Source organism: Osmia lignaria, chromosome 5, assembly GCF_051020975.1.
Source record: "Osmia lignaria lignaria isolate PbOS001 chromosome 5, iyOsmLign1, whole genome shotgun sequence".
Taxonomy (NCBI): domain Eukaryota; kingdom Metazoa; phylum Arthropoda; class Insecta; order Hymenoptera; family Megachilidae; genus Osmia; species Osmia lignaria.
This window is the reverse complement of record NC_135036.1, coordinates 6,111,514-6,139,011: the sequence shown is the minus strand read 5'-3', so window position 1 is coordinate 6,139,011 and position 27,498 is coordinate 6,111,514. Positions and strand designations below refer to the sequence as shown.

The 27,498-nt window shown below is 33.4% G+C and overlaps 3 protein-coding genes across 9 annotated transcripts; 2 read left to right on the top strand and 1 right to left on the bottom strand.

The window, feature by feature from the left end:
• Positions 1-74: 74 nt before the first annotated feature.
• Positions 75-19,083, bottom strand: Vps13 (vacuolar protein sorting 13C). 6 transcript variants are annotated; one of them, XM_034332014.2, is made up of 61 exons: positions 18,747-19,083; positions 18,476-18,608; positions 17,768-17,854; positions 17,488-17,685; positions 17,176-17,408; positions 16,967-17,105; positions 16,653-16,899; positions 16,343-16,577; positions 16,142-16,259; positions 15,822-16,068; positions 15,492-15,746; positions 15,311-15,410; positions 15,008-15,241; positions 14,742-14,922; positions 14,575-14,663; positions 14,375-14,501; positions 14,080-14,312; positions 13,860-13,997; positions 13,641-13,782; positions 13,327-13,544; positions 13,091-13,246; positions 12,883-13,017; positions 12,641-12,813; positions 12,266-12,564; positions 12,059-12,198; positions 11,696-11,984; positions 11,351-11,622; positions 11,154-11,276; positions 10,991-11,093; positions 10,781-10,927; positions 10,520-10,713; positions 10,314-10,451; positions 10,101-10,220; positions 9,848-10,027; positions 9,591-9,770; positions 9,359-9,520; positions 9,138-9,301; positions 8,941-9,061; positions 8,517-8,693; positions 7,572-7,796; positions 7,283-7,498; positions 6,722-6,763; positions 6,299-6,364; positions 5,361-5,564; positions 5,138-5,275; positions 4,916-5,062; positions 4,455-4,603; positions 4,268-4,379; positions 3,972-4,210; positions 3,710-3,872; positions 3,424-3,640; positions 3,170-3,345; positions 2,965-3,084; positions 2,775-2,896; positions 2,391-2,704; positions 2,201-2,322; positions 1,958-2,127; positions 1,775-1,889; positions 1,574-1,705; positions 1,329-1,496; positions 75-1,254 (listed from the first exon to the last, which is right to left on the bottom strand). In XM_034332014.2, exons 2-61 carry the CDS (start codon positions 18,573-18,575, stop codon positions 1,207-1,209), a joined length of 9,999 nt encoding a protein of 3,332 aa, XP_034187905.2. In that variant the 5' UTR covers positions 18,576-18,608; positions 18,747-19,083; the 3' UTR covers positions 75-1,206. The 6 variants fall into 6 exon arrangements, with proteins under 6 accessions (XP_034187905.2, XP_034187906.2, XP_034187908.2 ...); XM_034332015.2 differs by having other exon boundaries at positions 12,059-12,195; XM_034332017.2 differs by lacking the exon at positions 6,299-6,364.
• Positions 19,084-19,684: 601 nt separating this feature from the next.
• Spt5 (Transcription elongation factor subunit Spt5) lies at positions 19,685-24,352 on the top strand. Of its 2 annotated transcripts, none has more exons than XM_034332130.2 (11): positions 19,685-20,039; positions 20,220-20,302; positions 20,372-20,627; positions 20,698-20,930; positions 21,002-21,500; positions 21,573-21,924; positions 22,006-22,592; positions 22,662-23,026; positions 23,105-23,506; positions 23,608-23,747; positions 23,818-24,352. In XM_034332130.2, exons 1-11 carry the CDS (start codon positions 19,816-19,818, stop codon positions 24,058-24,060), a joined length of 3,384 nt encoding a protein of 1,127 aa, XP_034188021.1. In that variant the 5' UTR covers positions 19,685-19,815; the 3' UTR covers positions 24,061-24,352. The 2 variants fall into 2 exon arrangements, with proteins under 2 accessions (XP_034188021.1, XP_034188020.1); XM_034332129.2 differs by having other exon boundaries at positions 19,686-20,039; positions 23,572-23,747.
• A 102-nt stretch (positions 24,353-24,454) lies between these two features.
• Positions 24,455-27,498, top strand: LOC117607903 (uncharacterized). The gene is made up of 7 exons (XM_076688393.1): positions 24,455-24,597; positions 24,710-24,854; positions 25,537-25,918; positions 26,666-26,825; positions 26,895-27,073; positions 27,224-27,305; positions 27,385-27,498. The coding sequence occupies exons 1-6, from the start codon at positions 24,533-24,535 to the stop codon at positions 27,238-27,240; spliced, it is 948 nt and encodes a 315-aa protein (XP_076544508.1). The 5' UTR covers positions 24,455-24,532; the 3' UTR covers positions 27,241-27,305; positions 27,385-27,498.

The following is a 27,498-nucleotide window of genomic DNA, read 5'->3' as shown; positions in this document are numbered from 1 at the left end:
TTAATTCTTTCATTATAACATACATTATTTATACAAGTAAATATATAACAATATACTTATATCTTTCATTAACGATAACGTAACGATAATATATCTTAAACAGATTGTTTCAAAGATATTTTTAATTTTATGGAAGATGTAGCAAATATCTTTGAACTTTTTCATTTTTCACTACATCAATCATACGTTTAACTGCATAATTGTTTTTAACAAAAGCTATGTACTATTAGCAAACACATATTGTTCTTAAGATTTGGTAATGTGTTAATTTTAATTTGAAATTAAAATATTAGAGATGTCGAAACGTAATTGTTTCATATAAAATACTGAGTGAAAGAACTGTACAAAAAATTGAAGAGTGATGTGTGTTTCATATAAATATTCTGTTTTAATAAAGTCTACACAAAAAAAATATAGAAACATTCTGTATATATGTGTACAATAATAACAATTATACAGGTAAATACAAAAGATTACTTGAACATAGAATGTGCGTTTAAGTTAGTTTGCATGTTCACATATACATGGTGCTTGGCTACAGGTGGGCATCCTTTGAGGGGGTGGTAGCTAGGGTGATTCTGAACAACTTTTACCTTTACCAAAATGCTCGTTAAGGCTTTGAATTATTAATAAAAACTAAGTCTTAACGAACATTTTGGTAAAGAGAAAAATTGTTCAGAATCACCCCAGCTACCGCTCCTCCAAAGGATGCTCACTTGTAAGCGAACATCTTGTATATCAAATTAATCCTTAACTTATTAACAAATAGTATAAAAATATGATCTCACTATATAGCAACAGCAGACTTTCAAAAGTTGTTAAATTTTTGTTGGATGCTCAAATATTATACTACCTTATTTTGTATTTATGAAACTAAGATTGTCATTGTAATGTATTAATAATGAACCTGAAATTGATCACAATATTCTAACAAATTAAAAGTAAAATATTGTACGATAAAAATAATAACAAAATGTAAAAGATATAATAACTCCAACGTCCAAATCAGATCATAATAAATATAAAATTACATACTGAACCTTCTATAACTTTGGTTGATTCTGATCGAACATTAGTCTTGTAAATAATAATTGTAGACAGTTTCTGTAATGAAATTCAGCTTGCAAAGCTTAATATAAGTTTAAAATGCTAGGCACTATTAGTTTAATAAACTATTTTAAATATTATATTATATACTGTGTATATCTATAATCCACACTGATAAATTTGCTCTTGCATCTTACTGCATAAAAGCTGTGGAAATTACAAAAAAAAATAAGTTATTTACTCCAATACAAATTAATCTTGTTTTTTTTTTTCAAACTTACCTGTCTCGTGTTATAATCATTTATGAGAACTACTTTTGATTGATCTGCACTACCGAATATGTTTCCTAATCTTTTCTTTTTAGTACCATCCTTAATAAATATTTGAACTCCTTTATCGACAATCTTCGGCGATTCACTCATTTCTTGCCATGTATAAGCCCAGTCCACCTACATAAATGAATATAAATTATTGCTTTTGATTTCTTGTTATTTTTATAAAAATCATACAGTTATGAAGTACATACCTTCCATCCACCAAACAAGTCACTATGCTCTACATATGCTATTCTTTTGTCGGTAAGCAATAATACATCTTTGTTAACGTAAACATGATAAAAATAAATATCAGTGTTGGCATATTTTCCTTTTTCCAATTCCTATAAAAATAATTACTCGATGAGATTAATTGTTACATTAAGATTAAATTAATATCCTTAACGTCTTACACTTAAGATTTTATTTCCCTCAGCTTCTTCCCGTACGTATGGTCTAACTAAATTATCTGGTTGTAAAAATCTAGGCGGTCTTACTTTCTTCACTTCTTCGTGTAATTCAGTTGCACTATAAAAAAAGTTTCGATTCCAATCATTCAAGTTTCATCTATTAACAGACAAAATTTATTTCCTTACCGTTTCACTGCTCCGAATGAACCACTGGCAAAATCTATAACACCTGCAGTTGGTCTAGTAACAAAACCAACAACACCCTTTCCAAATCCTTTGAAAAATCCTTCTACTCCTTCTTCCTTAGCACCTGATATAGGTTTCATTACAACACCAGTTACGCCATCATATATGCCCTAAAGCAAAATACAATAATTTATCTTGCTTCTATTTTAAAAACCAGCAATCATTATTATTTCTTAATCTTACCATTACTAAACCTTTACCGCTACGAGCAAGACCCTCTTGTAAGTTGGCAGGTTGTTTGTTAAGTTGTTCCTGTCGTTTTCTTTGGTAATCTTTATCAAAAGTTAAGGCAGCTATACCTTTACCTTTAATAAAACAATAAAAAATTTGTAACAACGACTGGAATAAAATAACGGTACACGATAAGACATACCCATAGCTCCAGTTATCTTAGAAACTGCTCCAGCCATTCCTCCTACGGTGTGACCTAACATACTCCTTACACCGAGAAACAGACCTTCAGCAAATTCCCCAGGCCCCTGTATAGCACCTTGGAAAGGTTCGTAAAATAAATCTTCGATACCTTTCATAGTGCCCACGACAAGGCCATAAGGATTGCCAATTACATCTAGCCCCAAAACAAGAACGTATGCCTGTTTAATTGCTTGCCCTACATAATGGGTTGTAGCTTCAGAAATTAGTTGTTTGTGAGTCATAAAAATGTATTCCCTTTCAAAATACGCTAATCTGTGAAAAATATGAATATATTATTTATCTGTTACTAATGGAATTCGAAGTTTAATTATAAGATAATTACTTGAAAACAATATCATTAATATCAGTTAATGTAACACCTATTCCTTGTAGTAATACATTTAACACTTGAGGAACTGCAGAAGGCCCGCTACTACTGCCAGTCATTGAAAAACTTATGTGTATCTAAAAAAGTATATAGTATAATTGTGATATATTAATAATCATATCAATTCAAATTACAAATAACAAACCTTTAAAGGCGAAAAGTGAAGTAAATCGAAGAAATTCTTCTGTTCGGCGGTGGTAATTAAACTGACGTGGTACATTAAAGGCTCATCGACCAATTTCGTGTCCAATTTAAATAATCTAGTCTACGATATAAAATAGAACAATATCTTAGTATTTTCTGTTTTACCTTTGTAAGTATAGTATAAAAATAATTGAAATATAACTTACTTCTTCCGCATCGTTCATATCATTCGCTTCCAATAATCCCATTATCGCATTAATAAACATAATGTCTACTTTTACGTGAAATTCTTGTATAAGAACCTTAAAATATCTAAACTGTTGCACACTGCTGTGTTCCAATAATCGTTTGACCATACTAAGTTCAGCAAATGGTTTCATAACTATTAAAACATGTATAAAATTGTATAATATGAAATTGAATACGGTCTAAATTATATTATTGTTTCAACAGAACTTACCAGTACTTTGTGTGACACTTTTGGGAAGCGGAACCGGAGCTAATATAACTGGAAAAATACATTCTGAAAGTTGATTATCAATTTGTAACCGATTAATTTTTGCATGTAATTGCACTTGATGTGCTGATGTTCGATATTGCAACCATAAACCAGTTTGGAAAGTACGTCGTAAACTTCGACGATATGGTTTCGTCATTTCCATATTGAAATAATCAATCTAGAATTGAAATTAATTTAATAGACACCGTAAAAAAATAGAGAATAATACTAAGTCTCAATACGTTACCTCTAATTTTGGCTCAAGCATCATTTTTTGCGTTGGATCTTTTCCTATCTGTAATTCGAGTATATATTTTTGATAGCCTTCCTCTATAAGATTTACTTCTCTTGCACTAAGACCACGCCAAAGGTGCTTACAAGATTTTTGTGCTTCCCATATAATTCCAGAGCTAAGGATGAAAATAGCAATATGTAAATGAAAATTATGATAACGATTATAATTTCACGTGTTAAATAATAGGTAATAATAGGTAAATTAATTTATTTACCTAGCTATACACATATATAATAATTCAGATCTTGTTACGTTGTTAACAAGTGAAAAACCAACTCCATGAATACTTATTGTTATGTCTTGCTCAATAGTTTCCAGATCACCTGCTAATTGGCAATCTTCTGCTATTTTCAAATTTGTTGTGAAGAGAAGTATTCGTTGCGTACCATCTAAAAATGATACATAAAATACTTCTTCTTCTACGTCTGGTAATTTAAAAGGTCCTAAAGTATCCTGAAAAATGAAAGATGTTAAATTGTTGAATCATATTAAATATTACCTAATATTTACCTTTCGAAGTGTATCTTCAATTTCTTTTTTATTCGCATCTTCCCAAACTAATTTTCGTGGTCCTGCCGGATTTTCCCAGGTATAGAACATTTTGTTATACGACTGTACAGATCTATGAAATTAAAAATACAATTTTAAATAAATGAATTCTATTACTAATACTCACTTTCATTATAAATAAACATACCTAACATTCAAAGAACCTTTCTCCCAAAAATTAATTGTATGAGGAGTATGGTTAATGATTAAAGCAGGAGCATTTCCGTAGGTATAAACGGATAAAGAAATATAAATTCCACCTTCGCTTATTTGAATGTCTACATTAATTCCTCCATGCTGATAAAAAAATTTTGATTTCATTTTAAAACGATACGTATTAGGTGTACAAATTAATTCGGTGCCTTTAGTATTACGCTTTCTTAATTAATATTTTTAATTTGAATATTTTCTCGCGGTTTTGAACATTTGAAAAGTGAAAAGACAACATAATAACAATAAAGATTATTTTAATAATTGGAATTACTATAGCTCTTTAAAAATAAATTTTTAAATAAACTAAAGAAATGGTACCAGATTAATTTGTACACTTAATACATACACAATTTAATTCTCGTCTTGCCCTTAAAAAATTATTTCAACAATACCAACCTTATTATTTAATTTCAATAAAGTTGTATGACTATCTGTATAAAGGAAAGGGGCTGTTTTCTCGGGTTCACCTGCAATCCTAGCTTTTAAGGTTTTATTCTCATGTTCAGAACGAGGCCAAAGAGCGGTGCATTCTCCAGGAGGAATCTATAAATAAAAATAATAAGTATAACAATATTTAAAAGTTCAAAGTTAATCATAATTTTAGCCCCAAATAATTACTTTAATCATAGGATCAGCTGGTCTGTCAGCTTCTTGACACTCAATAAGCAAACTGGAGTTATTGATGAGTACATAATATGGTGTAAATGTAATCTGTTTTGTTAAGGAATTATATGTCAATTGATTATGAACACCAATCTATAACACAGAAAAAATTATATCATGTAAAAAATAATATGAATTTGTTTCCTTATAATTATTATATTATAGATAGTATAATAACCTGGTATAATAGACCATTAGTTTTGCAAACAACTACTCCCTCACTGCCTGCAACATCTATCGAAAACTTTTCAGACCATTCACCATCTTCTACTCTAATCATGGCCTTCTTTTTACCAAAAAATACTTTAGAACGAAATGAGAACAATATTGGTCCCTTGAAGTTCTCAGGATGATACAATACATTTAAATGATCCTCTCCACTCTGTAAGAGATATTTGTTTAATTAATATTTTTAGTAATATTAAGATGTTTCAACAACTGATTTCTATCATGCAGTAAGAATGCAATTGATTACATATTTATACATATTTGTACATCATATTACACAGTTACGTGAACAATAATTATCCAACACCAGTTAACTTTAATTTGTGAACTTGCTAATGTATCTCGATAGACAAAGCTTGAATTTATAAATATATATACATTTCCTATTCTAGTTTTCCGTATTTAAGAATTATTCGAAAGATTTATAGAAATTCATTATGTCAGTTGTTTGAAGGTTTCAGTAATACACTTAAATTTTACATTATGTTTAAGAATGCTCACATGCCATATACAAACAAACTTCAATAATATATCTCACGTAACCACACATGAACACACGATTAAATTAATGTACAAGCAGCGTTTCATTATTGATAAGTAAACAATATTATTATAAAAGTATACATAATGTTGCAATAAGCCAATTAATAAATAAAGAAACTGAAAACAAATAATGTACTTGTGTTATATCATGTTATAAAATATAACATTTAGTTAGTAAACAAGCCTTCATCATGGTATGAAAATAATTTACATGATGGTACCATGATTTGTACATTAACAAGTAATCACATATGATTAATACAATATACTAAATTGTACAAAAACTTTGTTTTACAGTTTGTAAGATTAAACCATCACCAATATAAAATGAAAACAATGCATCACCGAACGTGCTTTCTTCCTCTTGTATTCTGAACGTGGTTGATGGGGTTTCACGCCACAAACCAAATTCTGAAAGATATCTTTTTATGTATTTTCATAAGATCATTAATGATAATGTTAACTGTCCCCTATATCTATGAAAGCTGTGCAAAATTTGTAATTTTATTCAGAAATAATATAACGTCAAATAAAATACTTCAGGAAGCTGTTTCAACATTCCATACAGTCGAACATGCTACTATATTATTTTAAAGAGCTACGCTTAATTTAAAATAAAAAGTACTCTTAAATTCAAATAATTTTGATTTTCAAGCCGTACAAATAAATTTTGCACATTAAAAATTATAGCCACCATTGTACGATTACAGTATTTTAATGAGTATGGTGTTTGAAAGCATGAAAAATACTTTAATTTGAAATCACTACCTTCATTGGACTTGAGTGTTCTTTGCCACCCTTACTTGATTTCTGTAAAATAATGCATTGAGTAAGATATGATCTTATAAGAGATTAATAATTTGCAACATTATACTACTTCCAGCATGCATAACGTAACAGAGCACTTACATACTGCATAAAATATCATAACTCAAGCATTGCATACAGAGATTTAAAAAATTATAGCATCATTGTGATTGGTGTTATTGTTTAATAAATTAAAATATCCCATGACATCGGATTATAACTTAAATCATTGATATCGTGTAATATAATGTATTAAGCAAACTACATGGTGTTTTACTTGATAAATGAAAAAATCCATTTCGAGTAAAATGATTACATTAAAGCATTATTTATGATCAATAAATAATCTTTAAATAAAATATAAAATATATATATAAACGGTATTAAAACGTATTGAGAAATTTTAGTGGCAAAACAGAATGTAAAAAAATATATATATATATAAGCAACAATTATCTTCAGCAAAAAAAAAATAATGGTATCATCTATTGCATTATTTAGAAAAAAAACCTTGATATTTACCCGATAAGACAACATTAAACCTGTCTTATTCAGCATCCAAAATGGACAATATAGTGCCATAACAATAGAAGCATGTTGATAAGATGTATGCATTCCTAAATCCATTACAACCTTTTGAGCACTATCAAAAGATTCAAAAGACCAGACAGAAAATTCTGGTGGATTGGCTACTATTTCTCCTCTACATGACCAATCTTTTTCTAAATAATTTGGTAGCTGTAATATATTGTCATAATTAAAAACAATATTTTAAAAACAATTATTGAGTACTAATAGATTCTTCACTTACCTTTATAATTATGTAAGATTTTCCTGGATCAATTGTAGGGATCTGATAAGTTGTTCCTGCTTCTAAAAGCTTTTCTTGAACGGCACCAGGCAAACATATAATAATGTCGATGGGCAGAAAATTCTTCAGATATACAGAGGGATATAAGTGAACATTGTAAATAGTACTTGCCATCGTGCGTCGGCTAGTATTTTCATAATAAACTTGTTCTATTTCACCAACGACCTGCAAATGTGATAATAAATTATTGAAACATGTAACTTCTTTAACTACATATTTATAGTTTATAGTGTAATGAACTATATTATTTTATTACTTCCTTCCTACTACTATGCAAACAAGTAAACAATGTTTCCAATACAATAATTGTAATAATACATTCATTTTTAGTAACACAATAACATAAATAAAACACGTGCAACAAACACACTATATTAAAAATTAACTAAAATTTGCAACATCTATTTGAACTATGGAGTTTGCAACTTGTAAATAATTTTATAACGAAAAATATAATACAAATTAAGAAAATAATAGTGTATTATTTGAATAAGAACAAAAATGCTAATAAAATTAATTGCATATACAATAATTGATATTATAACAAAAGACAAAGTTGTACCTATTAAAGTAATCGTGTAAAAGAAAATCTAACAGAATAACAACTTTTATTCGTGATTATTAGAAATTCTTGGGTTTAGTATATAATCTATTCGCATCTTCTTTTGTCCATATTTATCTATTAACTATTTTTCATAACTACAATCATAATGAGTATAGTGAAGATATTAAAAAAATGTTCTATGGTATCAGTTATATTACAAATACACATTCACATTTAAAGTATGAACTATCTAACAGCAATAATAAAGATACATACTTGACCGATACTGAACATAAACTAAATAACAATTGCTTCTCAACTAATTAGGAAAACGGTAGTACCTGAATAGGTGCTTCCAGATATTTTGGGTGTTCTGAGGGTAAAGTTTTCGAGCATAAACGCTTGACGTAATCAACGAAATGACAGAATATGGATCGCCAGTTAATAACATTCAATAATAAGCCAATAGTGTTGTTATTATATAAAATACTACCAACCATAATCATCATGAAAAACATCTAAAAGTAAAAACTGCTGCTTATAAAAGCATGTAATACAATTTTCACGAATTCTTTTTTTTTTTTTTTTTCCATTAAAGTGTGAAAATTAAATATCTGTTTCAGCGTATCACTATCGATCACTGGTAATGTAATGTGAATAACACATACTAAACAGTGAAATATTTCATATACAGTGATAGATACAGATAGAATGCAAGAATCAGCTAAGTGTATATAAATAAAGACATCTGATTGAATTCATTACCTTAATATAAAATGGTTCTGTAACATCTTGTTTAGTTCGACTTTCACATTTTAAAAGTTTTGACATAGAAACTGTCTTTTGCAAATCTTTCCAAACAAATGGTTCTACTGAAACCATGTACCTAGGAACAAACAATATTTATAAATACCTGTACAGCAATCATATAAAAAATAATATTTAAAAAATATATAAGATACCCGTTAACGCTGAAAAACAACCAATAAATACTTGTTGGAGTATATACAGTATCTAATGGAAGATTTAATTTACTATCTGGGGCAACAGTGCCTACACATTCAACTTCGTTTCCACGTTTAGTCATGTAATACACAGATATTGGTTCACTAAAATGATTATGAATCTGCAAAATACTTATGATTATTATTGTTCATTATTAGCAAAAATTTAAGTAAATTACCTGAAGAATACTTCTTAAAGTAACGATGGTACTTCCTTCGTCGACTACAACATCAGAAACAATACCCCACTCCTCAGAACTTTCTTTTCGGTATTTTAATGAGAAAAATCTTTTATCGGCTCTTAAAACGGGAATGGCCAATGTACATTGAATTTCTTTAAACTTAAAATGATATATAAATATATAATTAAATCTTCCAATATTTAATTATCAATAATCACAAATATATTACCGAAATAACAAACTTATCATCCTCTCTTTCTTTAACCGTTTCGGTTTTTAATTGGTCTAGTAAAGGTATTTGAACTTTCGTTGTTTTCGGAGCAAGTTCTACTGATGCACCTGATTCTAGAATTACCTCCATGTATGAATCTGTATTGTTGCTGATAAGTTTTGATCCATGTTCAAAAACCTAGAATAATGGTATATATTATAAGATTTTACAATTCATGGTTTCCTTTACAGAGGTAAAACATCATTAACACGAACTTTAAACTGACTGCGTTCCAAGTCTAAAACCATCGCTAAGCCAGTTTCGTTCTTAAGAACATAAGGTGCTGCATTTTTCGAACTTCCTTCTCCACCTGGTTCCATAGCAGATGAAAATGCATTACCAAGTTGTTTTAATACGTCCAGACAAGTTTTTGTTACAGTCATTTCCAAATTTTCCTATTATAAAATATGAAAATTTTTGTGTACGAGGCATTACAATTTTAGTAGATGAATGTATCCTTTAACTTACAGTAGATACTATATCAATAGACATCTTCGAAGTTTGGTGAAATTCTTCTAGTTCACTTTCTGAAGCAGGGCTCATTACACTCATACCTCTAGAGTCCATTGATATGTCATTAAACTGAATCTAGTAAATAATGATTAAACATTTTGTGCAAATTACTTAGATAGATGTACAACATAATATTATAAGATAATACTTAAATCTTTGAAAATTTACTTTAGTTTTTAGTTCCCAAGGTGTTGATACACGTTTTCCTTTTTTAATTCCTTCTATTGGTTCAATTAACAGTTCCCATAATGCTAGGCAACTATTGTAATATGCCATTACCAACGACATCGTAGATTCTATACTCATCTGAAAATATTTAATTGTTAACAAATCTAATAACAAGTATCATCGCTTAAGATCACATTATTTCTTACAGATTTTGTACTCCAATCGTTGATGTTACTCTGAAACCCAATATGAAGCAAAAGCATAGGTAAGGTTTTATTACCAACACCTGCTTCCAACGTGAATAATATAGTTGGTGCAGAAATTATTGCTAATTCCGGCTTGTAAGTTGCTTCATCGTCATCAGGATATACGAAGTCTTCTATAGCTTCTAATCCTACTTCTACAATAAATAGAAATATGCATTAACTGAATACGTGTATAATTCTTAAAAGATTAAATATGTGTACCTGTCTTTAGGAACCAAAAGTCACTTTCTTCAAATGGTGATATAATCCACAGTCCGTCGTAATGTTGTTCATGAACGACAACCTCGTCATCTTTTTCTTCTGTTTTTGTGGCAGTATGAACGACTTTATTCAGTATTTCAATGACACCTACAGATAAAAAGTAGAATTAATAATAATTAGCTGATATTAAATAATGATTTGCAAAATTACCTGGTGAAACTGACACATGAATATCAGTACAACAAATATCTATATGAAGGCCTTTTCCTTCTGGTGTAGAGCCTGCTACACTAATACTGCATGGCCTTAGTACCTTTATAAAATTAACATTTTAGTTATAGTTTATACACAAATTTTATATAAATTGTTTTACCTGATATATCCAGTCACTCCTCTTTCCTGGATTGTATATACCAGCTAAAATTGATAGATCTTTTATAGATCCTGTTATCACTTGATGTTCATCCATTAAACGCACTTTTAACAGCAGTTCGGTCTTAAAAAAATAATATTTACATAAGCACTTAAGACAAAGTGTATAATAATAAAAAATGTTCAAATGATTATTACATTTAGTATAATGCAATTTGAATTTATATCGTCCATGTCCTCCAACAAAATAATATCTGGTTTCTCAATATGCACATTAATCGTTAACATCTTTTTAATCGGCGTTGCAGTAGATTGCTTTTTTTTAATCATTGATTCATTGTGACTCTTTGATGTATTTTGAGATATCGCTTTATTTGGTGCCGGTGTTTCTTCAATCGTGAAGAAATCCTTTACTTTCATTAAATAATCAAGCGATACAATTATACTAAAGGAGAAAACTCTTATGTCAACTGAAAAGAAATTTTTGTTTGGAATAAATTCAATTTAGAAATAAATAATGTAATGATGTTGTGTAAAACTTACCAAATGTGTCGTTTGAGCTTTGTCTAACAGTCATGTCCAACATACTACGAACAGACTTCGATTCTTTCTCTATTTCGTCCATGGAAGGTGTCAGTATAGTTCTTTCCATAATTCGTGTAAGAGAACCCTGTCTACTTTGACGGGTATCATCCAAAGTACAATTCATAAGGAGAATTGAAGTTGCCATTAATCCATCAGCAAATATTCTACCTTTTAAGGCAAAATGAGTCAGACAAAATTTGGCTAATCCATTCTCTGGTAGATGAATTGGAGAATGCTGAGACTGCAGCTGTAATTAATTTTTTAATATAAATTACTCCTTTATCAATAAAAACAGAAATAATGTATTATTTTTTTTATTACCGTTTTCGAACCTCCTGTAAATAGATTAATTACAAGACTGTCCATTACAAATTCAAATTTAATGGATGTATGTACGTGTGCTTGTTCCTGTAAATCCATATCCTCTGACTCTTCGATGGTAGTTTTCCTACATCTGTCTGCTTGAATAAAGAAATGATTAATTTTTGTTTAAAACAAATTGTAAGTAAAATAATTATTTATATTTACCAGCTTGATGGTGCTGTACAATTTCAACTTCAAGTTTCTTCTCGGCCTGCTGAACAGTTTGTGGAAGTTTTGTATCTTCAACTGTTTCACCTAAATTTTGTTCTAATACTTTCAGCGCAGTCGCATAATCTTCCTTGCTTATTAGTATATTAATTTTATTTAATCTACCAGACATATCGATATCAGGGATAGAAGTGAACCAACTCGATAAATTACGTTTCATAAGTAGTGTAAAACTAACTGGTTCTAACAGTAATACTTCATTTTCAATTGTGAATTTCTCTAGATTCAATTTTACCCTGTCGTCAAGATAATAAGATCACGTTATTAATAAAAAATTACAATCAATAGTAGAAATGACAATACTTTGATTACCTTGATAACTTTAAATTTTGTAATTCAATTTTCATTTCATCAACAATAGGACAATCTCCAGCTTCATTAGTAACTTCTAATTTCTTAAAAACGTTACACACAGTAAGATTACCCATATCCAACGTTAAACAGTGATCACTTTTTGAATGCATTGGTACGTATATAACAGGAGCCTGCAAAGGATATTTCGTCAAATGAAGTTGAAACATGTAACATTTAAATTTATTTATTTTGATACAAACCTTAATTTTTACCGCAAGCCCGATACGTGCAGCACTTTCTTGTACGTCTTTAATATTCGTCTTTGCAGCCTCCGCAGCAGCTGCTGATGCTTCTTTTATAGCTTCTTGAGCTGCTTGGAAGTTATTCAAGAAACTCTAAAAAATTCAACATATTTTTACACTTACTATAAATTAAATTACTATAATAATTTTTAAGATTTTTGATTACCATTATACTAGTAACAAACATGTTCAGAAATACAATACGATAGCAACCCATAACAACTGTGATGGACATGTTATTTTTATTAACGTCAGATGGTTCAATATTATACATTATGGCTTGAATTTGTAAAGATTCGGTATCTTCTGTCACCGACACAATCTACACATAATTGGAGAATTAAATAATATAATACAATGTACATCAATTATATTAAAGTATAATAATCAATTGCGACTTACGTCTTTATAAGCTGATGCAGCATTAAGATCTATAATACTGATAGAAGATAAATTAACATTCGCTTGAGAATAAGAAGCCTTTGTCATAAACCCGGCGGTGATACCACCAATATAAAATGCAGTAATTTCTCTACATTCGCTAATTATTTTCATACAAATTGTTCCAACTTTTGCTTGAATTTTTAAATCTATATGTTCAACCACCGTTCTTTTTCGACCTAGTCAAAGAATTAACGATGGTAATAATTAAATTGCATTTGTCTAAAGATCATTATTTATTATATGACACGAACAAAAGATGTTCAAACACTTACGTGACGTTCTGTGTTTTTGTTTTTGAATTTGATCCTTAAAGAATGCAGATGTTTCCTCTTGAATAGAAGCCAAGTGACTTGGCCGTGGACGCACAGGATACTCATTTTTAATTTTACTCTGTACTATAGCATTCATTTGATTCTACAATTCGAATATTATGAAAAAACATTGCATGAAAATGCACGAAATTCGTGCACGTAAATATTGTGAAACATTACCTGAATATGCGATATAAATTTAAGTAGATTTATGAGAGCCTCCTGATGTAGCAAAGTATCCAATGTTGTAAATTCTAGTTTTAGTAATTGAATAACAGATCCGTGTCTCGTTGTAAATTCAGGAGATCTTTTATTTACCTAATGAGCAGCAATAAAGATAAATTAAACAAAAAGTTGTTATATCTGATTTAATATAATATCGCATAAAATTATAACTTACATTTATATATTGCACTGTTATTAAATATTCGTCTTTGCCCGATGACATGGGAGTATTTACCATAAATATTTCCATTTCATTATAATGCTGTTTTACCTGAACACCACCTAATCTTAATAATATTTCCTGGTCGTAAGTTCGTTGTAGCATTTCTGCCTCTAATTGTAATACTTGAAATTTAATAAACGGTATTATCGTACTATCTGTTTGGGATGATACTTGTACCGCGAATTCTGTAATAAATTATATAGCTGTTAATGATACGTTCAATTAATTAAAAAATATTATATATTACCTTTCATTTCAAATCTTATCTCTAAATCTGTTGTTTGCCTTACTGGGGTTACACTGGATTCATCTTTTTTCTTTTCAGAAATTGTCGTTAATTCTTTTAACAATGACAATTGTGACAGAGATTTGGTCTACAAAATATGTGACAATTAAAATAATATAACGTTTGTGATAATTGATATATCAATATAATGTAGAACATACAAGTGATGACTTATGAAGTTCTACAGGCTGTTCCTCTTTTGGAAACGGTATGCTTTGCGCAATAGAAAGAGCTTGTAGTAAACGTGTATCTGAAAGAAACATTATTTGGAATTATTAGAAAGGAATATTAATATTGTAAAATAAATCATGTGCATTTAGAGACAGACCTGTTATATTGACAAAGACTGATGGTAATTGACCAATAAGTCTAATTTTTGGAAGCAAAGGATCATCTGTAACTAAGCATTTGTGAAATTGAATTTCAAGCGTTGTTGGATGTAATAATGTCATGTCATCTAGCGTCGGTGAAATTTTACGCCATTCCTCGCCCGGTAGTGTAACTAATATCTATTTATAAATGAATTACACTATAATTAGAATTATATGATCTTCAAGGCATTACATTAATGTTTAAAAACTTTAAAGTACATACTTGAAAATCAACTATTTTTAAAACAAATTTGTCATAACTGTGCTCCCTGAGATGTAATAATACATCTTCTTCGCTTTTACCCATACTAATCAATTGTTTAACAGATGTTTCGTCTTCTTTTGCCTTTACTAGAGAATTCATTTGTAAACTACCAAGATTAACCACGAATAATGATTTTGTGCTATTATAGAATCCATCGTGTGGTATAATCAGCTGAGATGCTTGCATATTGACCTGTTAAATACATACTCATTTTATCTCCTTTTCATCATATTTAACACACGTTACAGGATATAATTTTACCTGTATATCTAATACCGCGTGCTTTTGTATCGCATGTTCTAAACCTAGAGCCGACATTTCTTTCAAACCTTCTAACTGTTCTGCTGCAGCTGCTTGAAGTCTAAATAAAATAACAATGAATGAATATTAAAATGCTTAGCATATGAAATATAATATAAATGGTATTACTGATTGTTCTTACTGATTCAAAGTCGAGGAATTTTGTACTTTGAATAAATTAACTAGTTCTATTACAGTCTGTGCATCATAAACAATATCCACAGATGTTGATCTTACTATAACACGATCGCCACATAATTTATCAAGAGGATTTTTTTCATATGATACTGATAATAAAATATTGTCTGTGTTATGTTGCTGTGAATTAAAAAGTGAAGGAACGTGTTCACCTTGTTTTGTTCCTAGAAGTTTCATTTCATTGATGGATGCTGTAACTCTGTAACAAAAGAAGCAACATTCAAAGCTGTATATTTATCTTAATTTACACTATTGTTCAAGAAAATCTGCGTACAAAATAGCATTAGCTGATGGTCTTGACTTGAAGCAAGCTTCAACGCTATGAAGCTGAAGATCCAAAATACATGGATGTTCTTTATCCGTATCAAAAATTACAACTTGAAGTTCCAGTAAAAGAAATCGTGTATCAATCATGACGTATGTTTCAGGGTAATGAGCCGGTGCGCTGTTTTCTTGATAATCAATTGCTCTATACAATTTTTCCTTTTCTTGTGGCGTCATTGCCTGTTCGAATTTGCGCACTGCAAAGAAATATTTTATATGAATTGTTATTTAACTAACAAATAAATAGCTAATAGAAATCAAATCTATTACTGATTGCAGCTGCAGAGTTCAATTCTTCAGTTTCTTCTGCTTGAGAACTAGACCAGAGGAATCCAAACCAACCACGTTGTGCTTTCAAAGTTTTTTCTCTTTCTGCTAATTTTTCAACCTATGAAATACAAGATAGAAATTTTGAACAAAATATAAAACATACATGTATGCATTAACAACCCAAAACTTCTATCAACTAACTTCCATTTCAATTTGTTGCCTGATGATAACTAAATTGAAAATATCCAATTTTATTTCACAATTTGTAAGAAGATCTTCTATTTCTTGTGAGACTTTCTTAGTTGTTAATTTTGTCCTATATGTATCGGCATAAGAACGACACATATCCCTATGCTCTTTCATGTGATTCCAATCCCAATTCCTACGATTTCGACGTACCGTTTCTTCTAAGACACAAGTGTATGCAAAATGCCACCTAATATTTATTAAATATATTATTTTAAGCTATTAAACATATCAAGTGTTATGATAATTTATGATAATTTACTACCATTCTTTACAGTGTCCTGTATATGATGTCAAATTTGGTCTATACTTTCTGTATGGTGCAGCTTTTTGTGCTTGATCTAATCCTTCGCCTAACTGAACAAGGGTTCGATATTGCTTTTTGGCTAATCCAACTCTTAATTTTTGCATTTCCAGATCCAACCACACCTTAGGAATAGTATAATTACTTCCATCTGTTTCTGGCTTTGGATTTAATGTTAATTTTGCATTGACGTTTATTGGACCCAACACTGAAGGTATTCAAAATAAACTTAATAATTAATTATACAATACGTTTCTTAAATTTAACTTACTTACAATATTGATAACCAGGTGGATTGTAATCTATAGTTGCGATACCACTGTAAAATAGATCTGAATAGTTTGGCTGAGAATTACTACTGAACTGTTCTGCAGTTGGATTAAGATATACAGCTAAACCATCCAGTGTGCATAACTGAAAGAACATTTTGTATTTCAAGTATTACTTGCTTCAAAGGCATTGATTATTTGCAGCTTCTACTCACCTTGTAAATTTGTGGAATAGCATACATGTCTTTTAAATTACCATTTACATCCCAAGTGTCTGTACAACTCTCTAGGATAAATGTATTAAGCGTAAACCCAACAGAAAATGGGTGACCTTTAAATGACACATGATCCTCGTATCTTACATGAATCTTTTTTATCTCTACATGAATATTCTTTATCATGCGGGCAATAAGCTTTTCAACCATTGAATCATCTAACTTTTCTTGTGCTGTGAAACAATAGTAAAACACCTGTTATTCTAAAATCAAAATGTAAGAGTTATAGAACCATTTAGAAGGTATATGTACATTTTGTATCTGCTAACTGTTTTTTCTTCTCAACTCTTGCAAGCTCTGCACGTTTAGCATCAAGCTGTACTTTTGCTTCTTTTTCTGCATCATATACAATTTGACTTGTTGGTACTACTAATACAAATAATTCTTCAACTACCGCATCAATCTGGCCATTCCACATATCTTTGAAAGGTATTTTCAATATAAGTTTTCCTAAGAGAAGAAAGTACAGATTATATTAATTTTATATTTTTTTAATGTAAATATATCATTGTTTGATATATTATTTACAAACCTAATCTTCCATATTCTAGTCTGACAGGTAAATCCAGAACATCTAATGCACTTTCATTTATCAATAAATCTGTTAAGACTACATCTCCTAAAAACAAATATTTTCTATGTATTTACAAGAATAAAAAAAGAATATGTTTTTAAATGTGAATTAATTATACCAAACGGTTGCATAAATTTGTTTCTAAGTGTACTTTAAATAAAGGCTTTTTTGAAATGAAGAAATATAAGAACTTTTTTAAGGAAAGTGAAAACTTTCCTTATTTCATAATATAAATAGCAATGTTTAAATTATTGTAGAATCTATATGTATATAAAGAAATAAACACAAAGAATTATAGCTATATACATTTTTTTTATTGTACTATTTTGTTCAAAATACAAAATTAATGTATAAATATAAATATTAAAAAGCTGCATTATAAAAGCCTATGGTCATCATTTCATTGCACGTGTATATTAAATCCAATAAAAAAGTAGTTACAAATTGTAACATAAATAGAAGCTGATGTCACATTGATGAGCTAATAATACATCTCTGTTTATGAAATATCAGACTGCATGTTATCAATTTTGTTATCATATTCCATTTTTCTAATTCTCCTGGGAATCATGGAGTTTCTAATCAAATATAAGTATTTCACATTTAAACATTATTATCACATTCGTACATAAATTAAATGTCTTTTTATGTTTAAAATATGCTTACCTCCCCATAAACTGAGTTTTAATTGCGTGTAATCCAAATTTTGAATATACTCGCCCAACACTTTGTTTAAAAGTTCAGTAACGATCGATTCGAAAACCATCTTTGATCATTGATAAAAAACAGTATAAAATACCTATGGAATCAATGAAAAGGAATAACAATAAATCAACATTTCTTTGCTAGATCTACATTAAATAATGAGCAGTTACAGAAAAAAATAAAACCGATCGATAAAAAAGAATCGCATAACCTTATTAGAAAACGTGTTTACCATGTAAATAAACTAGAGTTGTATAGCGAATAAATAAAAAATAATGCGCTAGAAATAACTTTGACCGCTATAATTTATTCAAACGAAACGTTCTTGTTTATTGTCATCATTTCTATCGATGAACGATTCAAGTTTATGTTACGACAATACGCCGTTACGCCACACTTAATCCGACTCAAAAAACCGTCGACGCCGACAGATTATATTCGAATGTTGATTGATTCTAACTTTTTTGCACTTGGTATGACAGCATCGTTCGAAAATGTATTACTGTCAATGCTTCTGATTACGTATATAGCTGATACTATTAACACTATACAGCAGTTCACCAGAGTCCATAACTGCGAAAAGACCAATTTTCGTTCTTCGCGCATCTCCAGTACGCATCTTCGCCCTGATTGGCGATATTCCCAAACGAAGTCGAAAGTGATTAGCAGAGAGCTCGCTGCGTTCCCCCACCATCTTCCAATCAGCGCGTCGCAGTTATGGACTCTGGTGAACTGCGGTATATATACTTTTACATTTCTGCACATTTCAGTTATACGCAGCAAACTGACGCAAAGTGTGCTTATAACTTGATAAGCTAAACATGGATCATTGAACTGGAACTACATATGGAACTACAGTTCCATAAAATAATCATTGTCCTAGTTAATTATAAAATAAATAGTAGTCATCTGTTATATTATTGATAGCGTATAAACGTTAATTATAATTTAATTACAAAATCAAATCGACTACAAAAAGTAGTCCCAAATTCGACAAATGCATCATCTATACAAAAACAGCGGAAACTACTTGATAATTTATCGATCGAGTTTCCGAAATTCCGCCATTTTCCTGACCGTGTGAAGGTAAGAAGAACACGCCTTTACTGCACTACCATCACCCCACATTACCGCAGATCAGACTGACATCTGTAGTCACGTAGGTAGCGTTTGCGTTTCTAGTGTATTGGTTTTTTCGTTCCGTGCTTCGAACGAATTAAGCCCCGTTGGCCTAACCAAACTTTTCTGTTTGTTGTTTGATCATTTGCATGCACGAAGGCACAGTTTAACTTCTGCTGAAAATGTCGGATTCGGAGGTGAGCAATTTGTCCGACAATGAAAGCGATCGAGGAGGTGGAGGCAGCGAGAGCGATCAGGAGGAGAATCGCTCCGTAAAATCTGCAGCTGGCAGCGATGCTGGCAGCGTTGGCGAAAGATCTCGCAGCGTTTCCCGTAGTAGAAGTCCGTCTAGATCTAGATCCAGGAGTCCGTCTAGATCACGATCACGTTCTAGATCACCTTCTGGGTAGGTAACATCTATTGGGCAAAATATTAAAATTCATGCTTGGAACTCACTGACATACTTATTGTTAGATCTGGATCTGTTTTTTATTCCATATTAATCATTAATTTTTATACAGACGTATATTGTTTTATTCAAGTGACAACGTTTATTTGGGATTACTACAATTTATTAAATCTATAGCTCTGAGGATGGCAGAGGGGACGAGGCAGAGGAAGCAAGATCTGGGGATGAAGAGCTTGCGGAAGCTGAAGAAGAGCCTGAAGGTAAAATAAAAACATTGTGGCATTATATAACATAGATATTTCTGTAATAACATATACGTCTTTGTATAGGAGAAGATTTGGATGTAAGCAGTGAATACGATGAGGAGGAGGAGGAAGAAGACGATGACAGACCTCGGAAGAGGAAGAAAAAAGAGAAATACCGTGATTTCATTATAGAAGAGGCTGAAGTAGACGACGAAGTCGAGGATGAAGACGAATGGGAGGAAGGTGCCCAAGAAATTGGTATCGTCGGAAACGAGGTGGATGAATTGGGTCCTACTGCCAGAGAAATCGAAGGCAGACGTAGAGGCACCAACCTTTGGGAGTAAATATCTATAGATCAAAAAAACCTTACGATTCTTTATTCATAAACTAATAATTAAAATCTCTTCCAGTTCTCAAAAGGAAGATGAGATAGAAGAATACTTGAGAAAGAAGTATGCCGACGAGTCGGTGGCTAGTCGGCACTTTGGAGATGGCGGCGAAGAGATGAGCGATGAAATTACTCAGCAAACATTGCTACCAGGTGTAAAAGACCCAAACCTGTGGATGGTGAAATGCCGCATCGGAGAGGAGAAAGCTACAGTACTTTTGCTAATGAGAAAATTCATAACGTATCAATTTTCAAGTACGAAAATCTATCACTATATCATTCTTCATTAATCATTGTATTTCTAATCGTATGATTTTATTTATTAGATGAACCACTTCAAATAAAATCCGTCGTTGCACCAGAGGGAGTAAAGGGTTACATTTACATAGAAGCTTACAAGCAGCCGCACGTAAAAGCTTCTATTGAAAACGTGGGAAATTTGAGAATGGGAATATGGAAGCAACAAATGGTACCGATCAAAGAAATGACCGATGTCTTGCGCGTCGTCAAAGAGCAGACAGGCTTGAAGGCAAAACAATGGGTTAGACTGAAGAGAGGAATTTATAAAGACGACATAGCTCAGGTTGACTACGTTGATTTAGCACAAAACCAGGTTCACTTGAAACTGTTGCCCAGAATCGACTACACTAGACCGCGTGGAGCTTTGAGGACGGCTCAGAGTGAATCCGAAGCCTTGAAACGTAAAAAGAAACGAAGACCACCGGCGAAACCGTTCGATCCGGAAGCGATTCGAGCAATTGGAGGAGAAGTAACCAGCGACGGTGATTTCTTGATTTTCGAAGGGAACAGATACAGTAGAAAAGGGTGCGTTTCGTAATGAATCATTCAATTCATTAAATGTATCCAGTTTTATTAATGAAACATTGTTTGCTGCAGATTTTTGTACAAAAATTTTACGACAAGCGCGATTATCGCTGAGGGTGTGAAACCAACTCTGTCTGAACTGGAGAGGTTTGAAGAGGCACCGGAAGGTGTCGAGTTAGACATAACCGGAGGCCCAGGAACTGGAGGTGCTGGGAATAAAGAGGATACAGCGGTCACTCATTCCTTTAGCACAGGGGACAACGTCGAGGTGTGCGAGGGTGAATTGATAAACTTGCAAGGAAAGATCGTGTCTATAGATGGGAACATGATAATGGTGATGCCGAAACACGAGGAGCTGAAAGAAGCATTGGAGTTCCAAGCTTCAGAGTTGAGGAAATATTTCACCATGGGTGATCACGTTAAGGTAGATACAAAGGAACACAAAACAAATATACAAAACCTCCTCTGATATAAAATTCATAGACTAATACAAATAATTGCTTAGGTGGTAGCAGGAAGATACGAAGGCGACACTGGTTTAATAGTCCGAGTGGAACAAAACCGCGTGGTCTTATTTTCTGACTTATCCATGCACGAGCTCGAGGTTCTTCCAAGGGATTTACAACTCTGCTCGGACATGGCAACCGGTGTGGACAGTTTAGGTCAATTCCAATGGGGCGATTTAGTTCAATTAGACGCGCAAACAGTAGGGGTAATCGTTCGTTTGGAGCGCGAGAACTTCCACGTGCTCTCAATGCACGGGAAGGTGATCGAGGCTAGGCCCCAGGGGCTCACGAAACGTCGCGAAAACAGAAACGCGGTGGCGCTAGATTCTCAGCAAAACACTATACAAAAGAAAGATATTGTCAAGGTTGTCGATGGACCGCACGCCGGGAGAGGAGGCGAGATCAAACACCTGTACAGAAGCTTTGCTTTCTTGCACTCGAGGATGTTCGTCGACAACGGTGGAATATTCGTTTGTAAGACGAGGCACTTGCAACTGTCCGGTGGGAATAAGTCCAATATATCGTCCATGTCACCGGTGGCAGGATTTATGTCGCCTAGAATCACATCTCCAATGCATCCTAGCGGGTTAGTAATATTCTAACTTATTGCTGTTATTAAATAATCATTGTATATTAATAATGATCATTTTCACAGAGGTGGTTTTGGAAGAGGAGGAGGCGGCGGAGGTGGAGGAAGAGGCAGAGGCCGCGGGGGTGGAGCCAGACGCGACAGAGAACTCATAGGAACCACCATCAAAATAACCGGAGGACCGTACAAAGGAAACGTCGGCATAGTAAAAGATGCTACAGAAACAACTGCCCGAGTGGAGTTGCATTCCACTTGTCAAACCATCTCCGTGGACAGGTCTCACATTGCGAACGTCGGCGTGCCAACGAAGGACGGTGGTTTCAGCAGTTACAACAGGACACCTGCGTACGGCGTGGGTGGTCAGACACCGATGTACGCCAGAGATGGGTCCAAGACACCCATGCATGGTTCTCAGACGCCTATGTACGAAAGTGAGTATGCAAAACCAAATATCAAAAATCAAAGTACTGACACACGCCTTCAGACATTAATTCTGAACATTTCTGTAGATGGTTCCCGTACTCCTCATTATGGTTCAATGACTCCATCGCACGATGGCTCTCGTACACCAGGACAGTCAGGTGCCTGGGATCCAGCAGTGACCAATACCCCTGCAAGAACGAACGACTTCGACGGTTACAGTATGGAAGAAGGTGGATCTCCTGGTTACGCGCCAGGTTATCCACCAACCGGTGGGCCATTCACGCCCCAGACACCTGGTACCATGTACGGTTCGGAGCAAAGTTTCAGCTCGTATCAGCCGAGTCCTAGTCCAGCGGGAAGCGCTACCGCGAGTCCTAGTCCGGCAGGATACGTTGCTACTCCTTCGCCAAGTGGTACCGGATACACTACCAGTCCCCATGGAGCCTTTGCTACGCCCTCACCGATGGGTTACAGTCCTATGACTCCCGGTAAGCGTTCTGTCCGGTCGTTTTTACGGTTGCGTTCTGCATGTTTCTTACGTTGTTCGGTGAAGGAGTTGCAGGCAGTCCATATAATCCACAAACACCAGGTGCAGGTCTCGACACTGGCGTGGGAGCTGGGATCGTGGGAGGAACCGAGTGGCACACCACGGACATCGAGGTTCGGATTCGGGACTCGCATCAGGATCCTGCTCTTGCTGGTCAACAGGGTGTTATTCGAGGAATATCCGTGAGTATTTTTCCTTAGAGCTTTTGTAGAAATTATTGAATTTTGATCAATATTCATATTTTGCTAACAGGGAGGCATGTGCGCCGTGTTCCTCCCGGTGGAAGACAGGGTCGTGAACCTGGTCTGCGAGGAACTGGAACCGGTGGTTCCATCTCGCGGGGACCGAGTGAAAGTAATCATCGGCGAGGACAGAGAAGCGGTCGGCACGTTGCTGTCTATAGATAATCAAGAAGGCGTCGTGAAGCTGAACAAGGACGAAGTGAAAATGTTGCACCTGCGATTCTTGTGTAAAATGAAACCATCGAACCCGTAATTCTCCATTCCAAAGCAGCCTTTGGTACTTGAAAATGAATTCACGAAGACGATGTTAGAGGTCGAAAGATTTCTACTCTCTTTGTCATGTTCGAAAGTAGCACACCAGTTATGTAAAATAAGTACACCTTATTGTAAAGATTCTGTAATCCTTTTCATCGTGACACGGACGATTTAGATCTTCCAAAAAATGCTTTTACAAAACTAGAAGCGTTTTGTACGAAATGTTTCGTCGGATGTAAAGTCGGAGTTTAATGTAAACACTGTAAGAGTTTAAAAGAAATGATAATTCATATTAAGCGTATACGTTCATTTATAATTCGTCGATTGATCGTTCGCGTTAATTGTGAAATTAGTCGCGTAACAAACGAGAGAAAGTTGCGACGAGATGATTAGGGAACACTCAAGGAATCGGTATAAATTTTCCAGAATTCTAAAAGGAAAAGTGCTGATCGGAATTCACCGATTGGAGTATGAAATCATGCTTCCTATGGTTTCTTACGGTATTTGTAGCAGCTACTCTGGTTAAGATAGAAAGGTACTCTCTTCTAAATACATTGACATCAACATTAAATTATATAATTTTGAGGCAATTAGAATTATTTATTTCTTTAAATAATTTTATAATTCTATTTGACTATTCTTGTTAGAGCGATGGCTGCCAACACTTTTAAACACGAACAAAACATAGGCACGGTATTATTTGAGAAAAGTGATGCTGCTAAACAGTGCTGGACTACGGAGGAGTTTATTATTTTGAACAGTCGACGGATGTTTCAAGATTTGTTACCAAAGGTATACTTGTATCGAGTTTATTCTGTTAATTAGGAAACATCTAACTTTATTGGAAGTGTAGTAATTATCCGACTATAGAACTGAAGTAGGAGATACTTCTGTAGGAGGACCGAATCGATCATTAGTACAGTGTCCTTAATGAACTTTCAAAATTAATTTTCTCGATAACGAAGCCTCGTATCAATGAACTTTATTCTATGTTTTTTATTCATTCTTCCATGATGAATCAATTCATATCCCATTTTACCATATCATTACAGCCACACTCTGCATATGCTGAAATGAAGGTGCCATTACGCCCTCTTTCACCCATTCAAGATCAGGGTATTATTGTAACACGAAGACTATTCATATTTAATTTCAAATTCAAATTACCATTAATTATGATTATTACAAGCTTTTTTCTTTTGAATTTTTTCAGGCTGATAATATCAATTTCTTCCTAAGACGCATATGGTGCGTCATCGATTGGATTTCTAATTTACTTTATATTTTGATATTCCAAGGTAAAATCTATGTGTATTTTTTCATTTTTTATTTATCTATTTATTTATCTTTTCAAATATCCCTTGTTCCTTATGAAATAAATAAAAATCAATGAACATTTGTTTCATCCCCCGTCATCGATTGTCCGTGGAAAAAACTTTTCTGATCACGTATCCCTCGTCACTGTTCCCCGCAGGTGAAAGTTCTAAATTATGAGAACGATCGGTACATAGCGCTGCTGATGGATTACTTTCACATTTGCCTGGAGAGCGTGCGGAAGCTGTCACTGGGAAAAACGAAGCACCTGATGCTGAAAGCTCTGGCAGACACGATGGGTGGCTACTTGCAAGTTTACATACTACCTCTCACCAGACACTCCTATTACGCGGGTAACATAAAGTATCGAAACGCGAGGAAGCTGTTCGAGCTCCACGAACAGCTGAAGCTTTTCCTGAGGAGCAACGGTGCCGGATGGCTGAAGCCTTCGAGAGAGATCAGACACGCGAAAATTCCCTCGATCGTGATCACACCGCCGAGAACGTCCGTTGCGTGCCACGGGATTATTACTTACCCCGCGTGTAAGAGCATCGTTGTGTACTATAAAATATTCAGTCGGAACAGTCGATTGTTCGATGAAGATTGCTACAATCGAGCTTTCCGAGAAATCGGTCCCGTTCGTTGACCGTGGAAACCGCGCAGACGAGTTTCTAGATTCTCCATATTTCGCATATTTAGGAAAATTACTCCTTTTATTTTTTAAATTAGATAATGGTCAAAGGTACGGTCAATTTTATCAAAGAATTTACATTCAATGATCAGAAAAGATCAAATCCCTTCCCGTGGTAGTTTTTATTTATTTATTTATATTTATTCACTCGAAGAAAGAACAGTGTCGCTTTACAAGCATGCTTTAACTCTATATAAAGTATAGAATTGAATTAGAATTGTGGCTCTCTCCATGGTCCGCCGTTTAGGGGCTTTCTTTATGATGCGCTGTATTGGGGCGCTCTCCCTGGTCCGCCGTTTTTTGGATCAGGAGTTTGTTGCGATCTCGATGCTAACGAACCGATTTCACGGTCAATGGATTTAAATTTAACTTAACCGAACCGCGTACTGTGAACGTTCTCAATTGGAACAATAAATTTTCAATTGGTTTAAGAGATATTGACCGATGTTTGACCGTACTGTGACCGCTAGAGTGAAGCTGCCTTGAAAGACAATTCTAAAGTTATCATTAATTTTAGATTTTTAAGCTTACCGCCTTCTTATTTTCATAATAGAACAATTATTTAAATTAAACTTGGAATATTAATTCTTTCCCGCAGCTTCAATCACTCACAACAAACGAGAACTTAAGCGTTTTGCTTTCGCGAAGAAGAAGAAGAGGTTCTCGAAGCACAAATTGCATAAAGATGAATCTGTAAGAAACGAAGAATCAATTATCGTTCCTCTTCCTTTTCTAGACGACGACGTCGAACCAAATAGGTATCAATCTTTAAAATCATTCTCCTTTCATCAACTAACAAAATGATATTAAATAATAATTCTATTTAGCATCGCGTTGCCGTTTAAGAGCCAGAGCTTGCAGTCCCTGTACAACGAACGATCGGCTTTCGTGTTGGTGAAATATTACGTAGCCAGTGTGAAATGCATCGTCTCGAAATCCAGCTCGAAAACGGAATTGAAGAGCTTCAATCAAGAACTTTACAGTTGGCTGCAGCAATCCGTACGTTGTGAGTCGCTGTGACCGAAAGTGGCATTTCAAATTGAATTTATTATAATAATAATTCCTATAAGATCATCACAGTCATTTGCTAAGAACCATAAAAATCCATTCGAAATCCTATAAAAATTCATTCTGACAATTTCGAACGTTCTTTCAGGTGCAACGACATCTTGACGACGACAAATGGTACCCTGCGTTCGGCGGTGTTCTGAGGGTGATCTCCACCCTGGAGGAGTCTGGTATCCTTCTCATCCCTTATTCTATCTCATCGCTCGATTTTCCAACCCCTTCCATTGATCCATCGTTTTTCCTTGTCAGGAGTGGGAACCGGTCCCGCGAACTGGAGAAAAAGCGGAGCCTATCAGATGATGCCCAAAATAGGCGCGCCATCAGCCATGGATCCAGAGGAAGGCGTGCGACCGTTCTACAAAG

Coding starts and splice junctions, on each gene's coding strand:
- Vps13 (XM_034332014.2), bottom strand. CDS start 18,575: ATGGTTTTCGAATCGATCGTTACTGAACTTTTAAACAAAGTGTTGGGC. Junction 7,797..8,516: donor ATCTGGAAGCACCTATTCAG/GTACTACCGTTT, acceptor TCACATTTGCAG/GTCGTTGGTGAAATAGAACA. Junction 2,128..2,200: donor GCGGTAAAGGTTTAGTAATG/GTAAGATTAAGA, acceptor ATTTTGCTTTAG/GGCATATATGATGGCGTAAC.
- LOC117607903 (XM_076688393.1), top strand. CDS start 24,533: ATGAAATCATGCTTCCTATGGTTTCTTACGGTATTTGTAGCAGCTACT. Junction 24,598..24,709: donor ACTCTGGTTAAGATAGAAAG/GTACTCTCTTCT, acceptor TATTCTTGTTAG/AGCGATGGCTGCCAACACTT. Junction 26,826..26,894: donor GACGACGTCGAACCAAATAG/GTATCAATCTTT, acceptor AATTCTATTTAG/CATCGCGTTGCCGTTTAAGA.
- Spt5 (XM_034332129.2), top strand. CDS start 19,816: ATGTCGGATTCGGAGGTGAGCAATTTGTCCGACAATGAAAGCGATCGA. Junction 20,303..20,371: donor AGCTGAAGAAGAGCCTGAAG/GTAAAATAAAAA, acceptor GTCTTTGTATAG/GAGAAGATTTGGATGTAAGC. Junction 21,501..21,572: donor AACAGATACAGTAGAAAAGG/GTGCGTTTCGTA, acceptor TGTTTGCTGCAG/ATTTTTGTACAAAAATTTTA.